Raw genomic sequence first — 12,938 nt, 5'->3', positions numbered from 1 at the left:
TTCACTTCTTTTTAGCTCTTTGCCATCCATTTCTATGTTTCTTTCTATCATGACTTCATCTACTCCTCTGCCTTCCACAACATATTTTTCTGTTTTATTTGTACCTTCCACTCCCATAGTATTTGATTTTTCTATTCTTTTTTGTTAAAAAAATGGATATCAGCCTTTTCATAGTATCCTGGAAAATGCAACAAGCATTAAGTTTTGTATTTCAAGCTTTCTAAACATACACAACACTGAATAGTTGTGTATTATAAAATAAAATAAAACAAATAAAAACATTAGGCAATATCATAACGAGTTATTTCATATGCACGTATGGAATATTTTGATTGCTGCAGTAGCTAACAAGACATGACGGGCTAACTGCTTAAAAGATATTTAATGCTTACATAAACCTGCAGTTCAGTTGTTATAACTACCAAGCAAGTACCTCAGGCAATATTAAACAATCAACAGCTTATTTTATTTTATTTTTTTCATCCTGATGCAACATTTATCTGTAAAATATGACTGTATTCAGTACTCTAATTTGCTGATGTAATGCTCAGCTTAATCACTTAAAGACACTAAAGAGAAACCACTAATTTTTTGGCAGCATGTGATGATGTAAGGTGCTTCATTAGATCATTACTTGCTACAGATGTGAAGAGACTCTATTTTCATGGGCATAACCTCAAAGTTGGAAAAGTAACGTTTGTGCTTTTTATACTTTGTGTTTGCGTCCGCTACCTTTGTTTTGAGCTCGTTGCGTTTGCCATTGCTCTGTTGTTGCGGGTTTGTGCGACTCGGATAATGGATGGACTGCAGCGCGAGAACCGGGCTGCATGTGAGTTCCTTGGATGGGGCGATGCATGCTTTCACGTCAGTCTCCAAAAGTCTCCAACCACTCCAGAAAAGATCGCTAGATTTGTCCTAGTCGCTTTTTTAATAAAGTCGCTAAAGGGGTCTAAAATGTTTCTTAATCTAGCGACAAAGTCACTGAAGTTGGCAAGACTGCGCTGACTTTTTAACATTAAGACTTTCTGCTTGGAGCCTCGGACTGACTGTGTGTGCGTGCCTGCTTGTGTATGAACTCTGCTGCCTCTGGTTGGCTAACGATGGAAATTAAGCCAATCATCATCAGCAATGTGGTTGTCCCACCCCCTCTAAGACACACACACACCAATCATCATCAGATATGTGTCTCCCACCCCCAAACACATGCAAACTAGAGAACATTGCCTTTCTGGCCAAAAGAGCCTACTCAGGTATATATATTATATATTGGGAGACCAGCGCTGGGGTGGCATATGGAGTGGCAATGCTTTTTTTTAGGGTGGCAACTGCCACCCCGTGCCACCCCGGTAAATCAGCCCCTATATATCTTCTCGTTTCATCCTATTTAATGCCCTTGCTGCGTTTTATCAAGAGGATATCTAACAACGTTTTAAAAGCAGTTCTTATTTTGACAGACGCACACTGACGCTGCATGCTTCATAAAATGCGCTAAAAGTTGTGATTGGTCTAGCCAAATGTGTCATGGTCTTGCCAGACCTTTTGTATTAAATTCAGGTCTGAGTATAATTGGCAAGACCATGACAGTACTATGTTCTGTCTGGGGACACGTGGAGTTACATTGTGTATGTGGCTTCCACGTGTTCCCAGTGTCTTGTCGCTGTCATGGTCTTGCCAGACCTTTGGGTAAAATTCAGGTCTGATTTCAGAGGGCAAGATCATGGCAGCGTTGTGCTTTGTGTGGGGACACGTGTTTCACATTATGTATTTGTGTCACGTGTTCCCAGTGTCTCGTCACTTTTACCCTACTCCCTTATGTACTCGTGTCTTGCGTAATTAATTATGTTCACCTGTTCCCCATTGGTGTTGTGTCTTTATAATGCCCTCTCGTTCTCTGTCGTGTGCTCATTCGTTCGTCAAGATTCAGTGTATTTAGTTTCCGTCATCAGGATTACCTTAATCTCATTCTCAGAGTCTTTTTGTCATTTTGTATCTCGTGTTGTTCTGGTTTAGTGTTCCCATCCGTGTTTATCATCTGTTTTTCCCCCACGTGGGATTTTGTGTTTGTTAAATAAACCCTCAGCTTGGTAGGATAGATGATTGGGCCACACCAGTGTCAGTATGGAAAATTAACCAATGGGCCACTGTCCCTGCTTTATGGGCCGGTCGTTGGGCAATTAAAACAATCATATTATATTAACCGGCCCCCATGGACGTCGGCACACCGGGCATTTGCACAGTATGCCAGAGTACCAGTCCAGCCCTGCTCGTTACTTCAGATAAGTAATATTATTACGTAATGCGCGTTACTTGTAATGCGTTACCCCCAACACTGCATATGAATATAATTTCATGGGTGTATTTTTTTAAAAGCCAAAAGATCGCGTAGCTCACGTTTACAAGCCAGTTGTAACAGTGATCGCTTGGTTAAAGTTTATATAAAAAATACTGCTTTAAAGGGGAATCAAACCCGGATCAACTGTGTCCATGACGCCCCCACGACGCCACAATGTCACATTATGTAAGTCTCTCTCTATACCCTCTCCAAGTAGCCTCCTGTAAAATTCACGTTAAAAAAATTGTGTTCTGGCACCAGTTCAAAACTAGTTCAAAAGCATGACGGCCAAGTCGGCATCGGTCAGGAACCCCTCCTCCTCCTATATTTCACACGAGCAAGCGAACGCTGGCCCAATATTGATCCTCGTCCTTTTTTTCCCTTTCACTCTCCCCTTTTCTTTTTCTGGTCTCCTCCGACAAAACCCTGGGTTTCTTTTTCTTAGTTGCTGTTCGGCCATGACAAAAACATCAGGAAAATAAATAATTGCGGTCTCACGTCCAAATTTGAGAAAGTGACGTAGTTTAAAGGTGCCCTTCCTCTGTCGTTTTTATTGTTTTATACTGTTGTCTGAGGTCTACTCATGACGTTTGCATGGTTTTTACATCCAAAAACATCAAAAGCAATAAGTAATAGGCCATTTTGTACCCTGATTTTGAAGCTGGTTAGAGAAATTATCCGTTTTAATGGGCGGGCTGCATTGACGACTTGGAAGTAAACGCCCACTGCTATGATTGGATAACAGTTTTTAGTTCAAACTAACTTTCAATTTAATCTCATGTGTAATCAGTTTAATGTGAAGTGAGTGTCTTAAGACTCAGTGTCTTTCTTACACACGCATATTTTATCATAAACCCTTTTGACACACACACACGCGTGTCTTTTATCGTAAACCCACGCACAAAAACCCACACACAAACACACACACACACAGGTCTTTTATCGTAAACCCTTTCAATGCGCGTGTAGCAGCGCACACACGCACAAACACACATACACACACGTCTTTTAAATAAACCCTTCGATGCGCGTGTTACGAACGCACAAACACACACACACACATGTGTCTTTTATCACATTTGATGCGTGTGCATCATGAATTCGCGTGAATCGCGTCCCTCTGAAGAGAAATCCCGGCCGCAACTGATAGTGACACATAGTACTAAAGTGTTTACTCACACAAACACGCGTGTATTTTATCATAAACCCTTTCAAAGTGTGTGCAGCATGAATTCGCGTCCCTCGGAAGAGAAAACACCGACCGCCACAGTGACACATCGTACTAAAGTGTTTTACTCACATAAGCTGCGCCATTCTGTCCGGATCCAATATTGATAGAGGAGCATTGGTTTTTAATCACAGTCTCTCTTCAAATCCAGCGTTCTTCTGAACATCCAAACATGTAGCAACTGTTATGATTCCCTCTTTTAATAGGAATGATGTCTCTCAACAAAAACAATGGCCCGAATACGGTACGGTTGACGTGTAGCCATCCTTGCTGTAACTTGTTATAAAAACTAACTCAACTACACGTAATATGTGGGCGCGGTCTCAAGTTGAAGAGCTCATGAATAGTAATGACCTCGATCAGTTCCACGTCACACTGATAAGCTTTTCAAACTGACCTGATTTCTCCGCTTATTTCTTTTCAGTGGCTAGAGCTGACAGAGGAGGTGGAAGTTAATTTTCACATTCACGACATAACACAAACACATATGGACTTAACACATATCAAAAAATACAAGTAAAAACGTTTTTTATGTGGAAGGGCCTCTTTAAAAGTAAAAGTAGAAGCGATACAGACCCCATCAGGCTATGGTAGACATGTCATTCAACCTATTTTAAGTCGACGTACCATCACAAGGGTCTTGAAAATATATTATGAAGGTTGAAAAACTACAAAGTGTCACTTTAAATTCAAACACAGATAAACAAATCTAAGATTTAAACTTTCATATGCGTTTTATTTTGTTCGCCATGATAAATTTGCTGGTGTAATTAAACAGCAACAATGTTGAGGTTGTCATTCAAAAAGGAAATAAACAGTTTATGCAGGCAAAGGAAATGTAGTTTTTGTATAAAAAAAACACTACCTACACACATCGGTAATCTAAAGGGCTGATTCAAAATAAAAACATTTGACGATCTACTAAAACAACCTTGTCTTTCAATCCTAAATTATTTCATTTACTCACCAGTTGGTGGGTTGCAACAACAAGGATTAGGGTTTCAACTGTCATTTTGATACAGGTTTAAATTTTACAGTAAACCTAGATTATCTTTTATCCTGTTGCTCCATTACTTCAAATCTATTATGACCATTAGTCACCATATAAATGGTGCAAAAAAATATTCTTATCTAGTATTTTTGTCTTGATTTTGAGTAGAAATTCCTAAATCAAAACACAGTGGGGGAAAATAAGTATGGAACACATTAAAATGTTTTTCAGTACATGTATTTCCAATGAGGTTATTCACATGAATATTTTTACTTTTTCTCTCTAAGTTCAATTTTGCTCTCGTGTGACCAGAGCATATTTTCCTAGTATTTCATAGGCTTGTCCAAATGAGTTGTAGCAAACTTTAAACATGCCTTTTCTTAATAATGGAGTAATGGATTCTTGCAGGTGGGGGGGGGGGCGTGCATAGAGGCCATGAGGATGGAGTGCATTGCCAATTGTTTTCTGTGTGACAATGGTACCTGTGGCCTCCAAGTCTTTCTGAAGCTCTTTCAGAGTTGTCCTTGGCTCTTAGGATACGCTTCTGACTCCCTGGTCAGAAATGTTGCGAGGCCAGTGCTAGCCAGTGGATGATAGAGTGATGGTGCTTCCACTTGCAGATAATGGCCCCAATGGTGCTTGCAGGACGATTCAGAAGCTATAAAATACATCTGTATCGATTCCATCAATATGTTTCGCAACAACAAGGTTGCAAAGGTGTTGAGCATGGTCTTTGCTTTCACCTATCATGAGATATTTCTTGTATGAGACCTTGGTAACGAAAAATTCTTTTTATAGCTCATCAATTTACTAACCGTAATTTGCACAGATAGGAAATATAATTACTTTCTAAATATTTATGGATTTTATCTGGTTCCTTGCCTTTGTGACTAGCATTTTCTTAACGTGTTCAAGTGTTTTTTCCTGTGTCAAAAAAGCAGCTTTATTGCACTTTATTTACTGTCAACCAGTTTTAACGTGGCTAAAAAAGCTAGGCCTACACCCACTGTTTCTTCAACTTAACGTATTAGCCGCTATGCTACTTCTGTTTTGTTTATCAGTTGTTTTATGATGCGCCATTTGGTGGTATCTGTTTTTTGTCCCACCCCTCCTACACTGTGGTTGGTCAGCTAAGTTACTGCCAACTGCTAGCCTTTTTTTTTTTAAGAATCGCCCATCCATTGGAGACAATTGAAAACAAGTCCAAGCGAGATGAAACTTTTTGATGTCTGGTCATAATCAAGTGATACAAATCTTCATGTTTAGCACCACGTTGTTTAAATAGCAAATGCATTTGCACCCAATTTTCCCCCATGGTCTGAAAACGAGGTGTGTTCATGCGCAATGTTGGCGCACTGCTAGTTTGAGGCAACCAAAATAGACTACGCTATTGACCAACTAAAACCTGGTCTAAAGTCAATTGTGCAATATTGTTTTTCTTATTTAATGAGCTTGTATAAAGAGGACGACAACGGGCATTTGCTTATCACACACATGGATGCGCAGCAGCACACAAACATTTTAAAATATGAAACATTAAAGGTTTAAAATGTAAAAGATTATTACCGAGTCTCTTGGACATAAATGAGGACTGACTATGAAACGTTAGAAGTCGTACAAGCTGCTTCACCTGTAGCCTGGTAAGTAATTAAATGTTTTGCTTTTAACAAATGCAAATATTGCATATATGTTGTTTTTTTAATGCTGCCCTATGGATTTATTGTATATGATGACTTAGTACCTTGGGGATATAAGATGAGAACTCAATGGCGCTGTCTGAGTGCTGAAACGTCTTTATCTCCTGTTTGTTACAAATAAAGTATTTAATACAAAAAAGTAATACAAATAATAAAGGTTTTAATACAAAAATACCATGTTCTATACAAATAAAACAATGCAATTTTTTATATCAATCTTAAACTGGTGGTTTTCTTCCTTCGCTTAGTTTTTCAGTTTACAAATTCTGCCATCTTAATAGGGAATCAGCATTGGTTTATTGCACGTAATGCCCAAAACACACCCATTAAGAAAATAAGAACAACGCTTTTGGACTCTGTGTTTGTCGCACAAACCATTTTTACCATCGTTAAATTAGCACAAGTGCACTTTAGACAATGCCCTTAAATCATTAAATAGGGCCATAAGACTAATCAAATGCTAATAATAGACAACAATATGCTTAATGGTGTTGTTGTAATATTTTTGCAATGTATTGCAATATCTCACACTTTTTTAATAAGAATTTTAGGAGACTGCACAGCGCAGCCTTATGCAAGCTGATAAAACATCATCATGAGGTCTAATATCACCTCATGTCATTTTTGTGAACCTTGTTAAATACCGGCTCTTATTGAAGAGAGCTAATGGTTCATTTAAATGTGAATAGCGAGGTCACAACCTGAATCTGATCTCAGTGATAGCACAGACCCTTTACACATGATGTGACTTTAAAACTTATGCTGTTTAGTCTAACAATAGCCTTGTTGTCTAATATGAGTCTAGCAATCCTACAGCTTCACAAATATGAATGTTCTTAAATCAATGAAAATATGTACCTCTGACACATATATAGATTGAAAACACCCAACTTTATCTAAAATACATTTAATTTCAAAAGTCACATCACTGTCTTACATTTATTATTAAACTCTTTTCAGCATAAACTATACAACATGTTTTTTTCATGTAAAGGCACAATACACAGTCAGCATCAGGGGTCTTTCCACAGTGATGGAGAATAAACACTGATGTCTTTAATAATCTGATTTATTTTATGTAAAAATCTATAATTACTCTGTATTTGTATACGCTCAGTCAGTACATAGGGAAACATAACATAAGTGCATAAGTGCATTTTTACAATTCAGTGTTTGTTTGTAAAAAAAAACAAACACACAAAAAACCCAAGAGAGATCTGAGAAGCATTAAAATTGTCATTGCTGCAAATTACAAATTATTTCAACTGAAATGGTGAAAAGTATTCTGTAGTTCATCTTGGATTGAATGTAATATTGTGTTGGCCTCAAAATCACAGCTAAAAAAGAAAAGAAAGACACCAGATCAAAAATGAATGTCTGAATCTTAAAACGACTCGCATGCTCACTTGACATGCAGCAGGATCACAGTAATAGAAGACAAATTCACATATCACATATACCTTGCATGACTATAGTGGAATGTTTCGTCTCCGACGGCCAAATGCTTTAGAGCCCACATTGGTTGGGATGAAGTTGCTATTGGCCATTCCAGCGGAGCGACTGAGAAAATCTGCCAGACGATGTGTCACACATGTGGCCGTATTACATGCACGCTTCTGTGCCGTAACACTGCTTCAGGAAAAACAAAGAAAAACATCTGTAGGAGAGCTAACAGTACCCTGATAATGTTTGATTTTGCTTCAGTCATCATTTTGTTACTTTATTTAAAATACTGTGTAAAAAACAAATATCTGTATAAAACAACAAAAATATATTATGAAGTAAAGATATTTGTAACATTAAAATACCACCTTATAATTAAACGTAAAAACCATTACGTTCACATATGTTATCTTATGAAGAGGTCTTACCTGCAGAATTCTTGATGTTTTGATGAGTCATTAATAACACACAAGTATACCCATTTTAATTAATATCCAATAAATGTAATTGATTTTGAAATAAAAGATATATATATATCAGAGAGTTTCTGATATAAAAATAAATTTATTGAACTGAAAGAGCACATGAAACAAACAATGATTGTGATTATTATCTGTAAGTGTTACTTTTATCATACATATATTCAGTTATTCCAGATGTATAAACGCATAAACTTTTACCCTTGAATTTGCCATTTATAATAATGAGGTACTGTATATATAGAAGAATTTAAGATTGTTTTTAATCATGCCTGTCTCTGCTGATAGAAAGGAAGAAAAGATCAATGCAACCAGGCATTTGTGTGTGATCAATCAAGCAGGCAGAATACACATGCAACAAGTTGGTAAAGTATAATACAGGGGGTGAGGCATAAAAGCATTAAAGTTAAATGCTGTTAAATGTTTCTTCATAGCTGGTAAACTGATTGCCCTCAAGCAGGCTGCGTTTCTTGCCGGGTGTACCGGCTCCCACGTCCGTCTGCGGGAACGTTTGTAATTTGTGCAGCTCCTGGGAGAGTTTGCCTAGCACGCAGGTGCTGAGATTGGAGCAACGCTTGGACAGGAATCTGCCCTGGCTGTCAGGAGAAACAAACATGCACAGGAGCATCATCACAGACATGCAGCACCCCACCCAACCCTTAGTATCTCTCTGGTGCTTTCAACTACATGCAGGTAGAAAAACACATCCATGCTTTAATTTGCTATTCGTATTAAATACAACATGCTATGCATCTGCTGCTCAATCATTCAGATATGTGAAATTAAGAAACAAAATTACAGAGGTTCACATGCATTCATTCCATTTCAAGCTAAATATTTACATGCTGTTGTTGTATGACATTGCATTAGAAGGGACATTAAGACGGGGTGGGGGTCGTGCAAAGAGAATTTAGCAGATCTATGTAGATTCAGAAACATACCTCCTGACTATAATAACTCCACTAGGATTTACTTTAACTATTGTGGAGCGAAACACGGGATTTGATTGTTAAAATGGGAAGGTAACAATGTTTCCCGTGTTTAAAACAGTACTTCATATTACAATCCTAAATGACTGCAAAACCATTGAAAGAATGCTAAACCTTTACCTGTTTTCATCATTGCTTGGCTCCAGGTCCTCTACTGTCGTCTGAACAACATTTTTGACTATAGCGCTCAATAATCTGCGCGCTTCATAGTCCATGAGCGCGAGTCTGTCTGTCAGAGATTCTGTAGCAGGTCTGAATATAAATATAAATACATGTTACCCAAAAGACCTCCCTTCTGTTTTTTATGCGAGATACAAATAAGCGTATCTATTAGCTGATTTCATTGAAAACAAGAAAGCTGTACCTTGCTGGGGCAGCATGTGAGCTGTACATCTGGCACACAACTATGGCATAAACGACAAGGAAGGAAGAGACCTTCAACATGACCATTGTAACCTGTAACAGAAAAGTACCACTTTAATTGTGATTGTTCCTGTTTTTGAAATTTGCCCCCCAAAAAATGCTATTCCTCTCAGTACCTGTGTGCCCTAAAGTCAGCAAAGATAAATATCAGTCTACATTTCAAAATTTACACATAAAGCCTACAAAAGATTGATAGATGTTGTTATCTATACATACATTAACAATGCCTAATTAGTAGCTCTGTGTATTTGAGAGTCTTACCTCACCTTGAGTGTATACGACTTCCTGTTCAATAAAAATAAAGATTTAGTGAACTTGACAACTTGGTTTAACTGTGTGAAACTACAATGTCCAACAGCTATATATTCACTACGAGAAGTGCTGTATGACATGTGTAGGAGTTTAATCATCTCCTATCATCCAATCGTCAGACAGACAGGCTCCAGCCAGCCAATCAGCTCTGTCCCATGACTCTGGCACACCGATAAATTCTAAAGATTTACTATGACGTCATTCTATAGCCACTAAGTGCTCCATTGACTAAATTTACTTGTCATTTGAACCCATTGATATCTGCATCTGCATCTACATTTGGGTCATTTATTTATCTAAAATGTAATCATCTTCCAAATAAGCATGGGATGTAATAAATATTTCACAGACTTCCAAAAATATTGTCTTATTGTAATGTTTCCAGTAGACACTCACCAGGGAATCAGCTAAAAGTTTGATAGTACAGCCATCTGCTGGTGAGGTAGGACCATTACAAGGAATTATCTTCTGTAATAATAAAAAAGTTTAATAAAGTAATGTTTTGATCTACTGTGAATAAACTCTGAAACATATATATATATATATATTACATAGAAAATAATTTATATAAATATATATATATATATATATATATATATATATATATATATATATATATATATATATATATATATATATATATATATATATATAAATTATTTTCTATACCAAGAAAGTGACAAGATGAAAACCATTATTTTCTGTTACAAACTTTCACATAGCATCTTTAGGTTATAATAACATTGAACATTCAAATCCATAATTTGATTTTCAAAGGTTTATTATAAAATTTATTTTTTAAATGCTATAAATCTATTGAATCAATATATAAATGTTCATTCATCTTTGCCATGTTATATTAATTTAGTTGACTAGTGACAAAAAATAAATGAAAACACTTTATAATAATGTTCTGTTGTAAAACATTTATAAGTTATTAGTTAATTAAGTAAAATATCATTTATAAAACATTACTAAACTCTAAAAACAAACGGTGCTATATAGCACCAAAAGTGGTTCTTTGCTCGTAATCATAGAAGAACCATTTTTAGTGCCATATAGCACCGGTGAAGCACCAGTGAAGCACCTGTGTAGAACCATATAGTGCTTTGTAGAACCAATTGTGGTGCTATAGTGGTGCTTTATGGCCCCTATATGGTTCTACACAGGTGCTTCACCGGTGCTATATGGCACTAAAAATGGTTCTTCTATGGTTACGATCCAAAGCAACAGTTTTGGTGCTATATAGCACCGTTTGTTTTTTTAGAGTGTACACATCTATAAATGATTAGTAAATTATATGCTAACATTTTATTAATGTTTTGTTAATGAAGTTGTAAGTAATTTAGATGAATAGCTAATAATGAACTAATCATTTACAAATCATGAGTACTTGTTCATAAATGGTTAATAAATCATATGCAAACATTTTATTCATGTTTTGTTAATGCAGTTATAAATAATTCATAAGTTATTAGTTAGCAAAATTACTTAAAATGTATAAATAATAATTAATATGCCAACAATTCATGGGTTTACACTTAAGATTGGGGTAGGCAGAAAGCTTTGTTAATGATTTGTATAGACCCTTTTACAACTCACGTGATCAAATAGCCTGCGCGCAAATTTCGGCAACAAAAGTGGTGTTGTTCCCCAATGGTCATAACGTGTAAGCAACTCAGAAAGTTTATCAAAACGGTTTCCCAGCATCAAAATGTCTGGTTGTTGTGTTTGGTTGCACTAATATAATATACTAATATACGTATATATGTATCTGGACACTTTATATTTGGCCATCTGCTAACCCAGGTAAAAAAGTGCACTAAAATACACTTTATTTAAGTACACTTAGTACACTTTTCCACAATATACTGAAAGTGCTCTATTTTCGCACACTAATTTTGAACTTAGTATGTAGTATGTGAATGGTATGTTAAAATAATATTCCAAATGTATTCCCAGGTGAAAAACGTTCACTACAATCCACTATTTAAGTACACTTTCCACATTATACTAAAAGTGCTCTATTTTCGCACACTAACTTTGAACTTAGTATAGTAAAAAGTAGTATTAAGTACTTTTTAAGATGAACTTAAGACCATCTTAGTGTAATCAACTGTGCTTTTTTGAGACACCATGAAGTTGAACTAAAATGTAATTTTAACATGCTATGTCTGTATTTAAAAAAATATATATTTAAGTATATCTTGAAGTACACTTGAACCCACCTTTAAGCATTTTGAAATATACTTTAAAGTATACTAATGGTATGTTAAAATAATATTCCAAATGTATTCCCAGGTGAAAAAAGTTCACTAAAATACACTATTTAAGTACACTTTCCACATTATACTAAAAGTGCTCTATTTTCGGACACTAATTTTGAACTTAGTATACTAAAAAGTAGTATTAAGTACTTTTTAAGATGAACTTAAGACCATCTTAGTGTACTCAACTGTGCTATTTTGAGACACGATGAAGTTGAACAAAAATGTCATTTTAACATACAATGTCTGTATTTAAAAAATATCTTTAATAACAACTTGAACCAACCTTTAAACATTTATGAATCTACTTTAAAATATACTAGTAGTATGTTAAAATAATACACCAAATGTACAGTCAGGTCCATAAATATTGGGACAGAGGCACATTTTGTGTTATTTTAGCTGTTTAGCAAAATGTATTCCAGTTACAGTCATATTATGACTATTGGCTTACAGTGCACACTCGCAGCTTTATTTTGAGGGTATTCACATAAAAATTGGCTAAAGGATTTAGGAATTACAGCCGTTTAATATGTAGCTCTACCTTTTTAAAGGGGTCAAAAGTAATTGGACAGTTAACTTAAAAGCTATTTTATGGACAGGTATTGTCTATTTGTTAAATAATTTCCTCATGAATGACAGATGTTAAAGGTCTGTAGTTGATTTTATGTGTGGCAATTGCATTTGAAAGCTGTGGCTGTGAACCCAAATCATTTGATTCAAGGACATCTCCATGCAAGTGATACAGACCATATTTAGGTTTCAAAAACAAAACAA

The 12,938-nt window shown here is 35.9% G+C and overlaps 1 protein-coding gene across 4 annotated transcripts; it reads right to left on the bottom strand.

Annotated features, from left to right (window-relative positions):
* Nucleotides 1-7,115: 7,115 nt before the first annotated feature.
* LOC135788235 (calcitonin gene-related peptide 1-like) lies at nucleotides 7,116-9,952 on the bottom strand. Of its 4 annotated transcripts, none has more exons than XM_065298109.2 (5): nucleotides 9,844-9,942; nucleotides 9,524-9,615; nucleotides 9,280-9,411; nucleotides 7,709-7,880; nucleotides 7,116-7,585 (listed from the first exon to the last, which is right to left on the bottom strand). In XM_065298109.2, the coding sequence occupies exons 2-4, from the start codon at nucleotides 9,607-9,609 to the stop codon at nucleotides 7,718-7,720; spliced, it is 381 nt and encodes a 126-aa protein (XP_065154181.1). In that variant the 5' UTR covers nucleotides 9,610-9,615; nucleotides 9,844-9,942; the 3' UTR covers nucleotides 7,116-7,585; nucleotides 7,709-7,717. The 4 variants fall into 4 exon arrangements, with proteins under 4 accessions (XP_065154181.1, XP_065154182.1, XP_065154180.1 ...); XM_065298110.2 differs by having other exon boundaries at nucleotides 7,118-7,585; nucleotides 7,709-7,877; XM_065298108.2 differs by lacking the exons at nucleotides 7,116-7,585; nucleotides 7,709-7,880 and adding an exon at nucleotides 7,887-8,766 and having other exon boundaries at nucleotides 9,849-9,952.
* Between the last annotated feature and the right edge of the window lie 2,986 nt (nucleotides 9,953-12,938).

This window comes from Paramisgurnus dabryanus, chromosome 23 (assembly GCF_030506205.2).
Source record: "Paramisgurnus dabryanus chromosome 23, PD_genome_1.1, whole genome shotgun sequence".
Taxonomy (NCBI): Eukaryota; Metazoa; Chordata; class Actinopteri; order Cypriniformes; family Cobitidae; genus Paramisgurnus; species Paramisgurnus dabryanus.
This window is presented reverse-complemented; position numbering and strand designations above follow the sequence as displayed.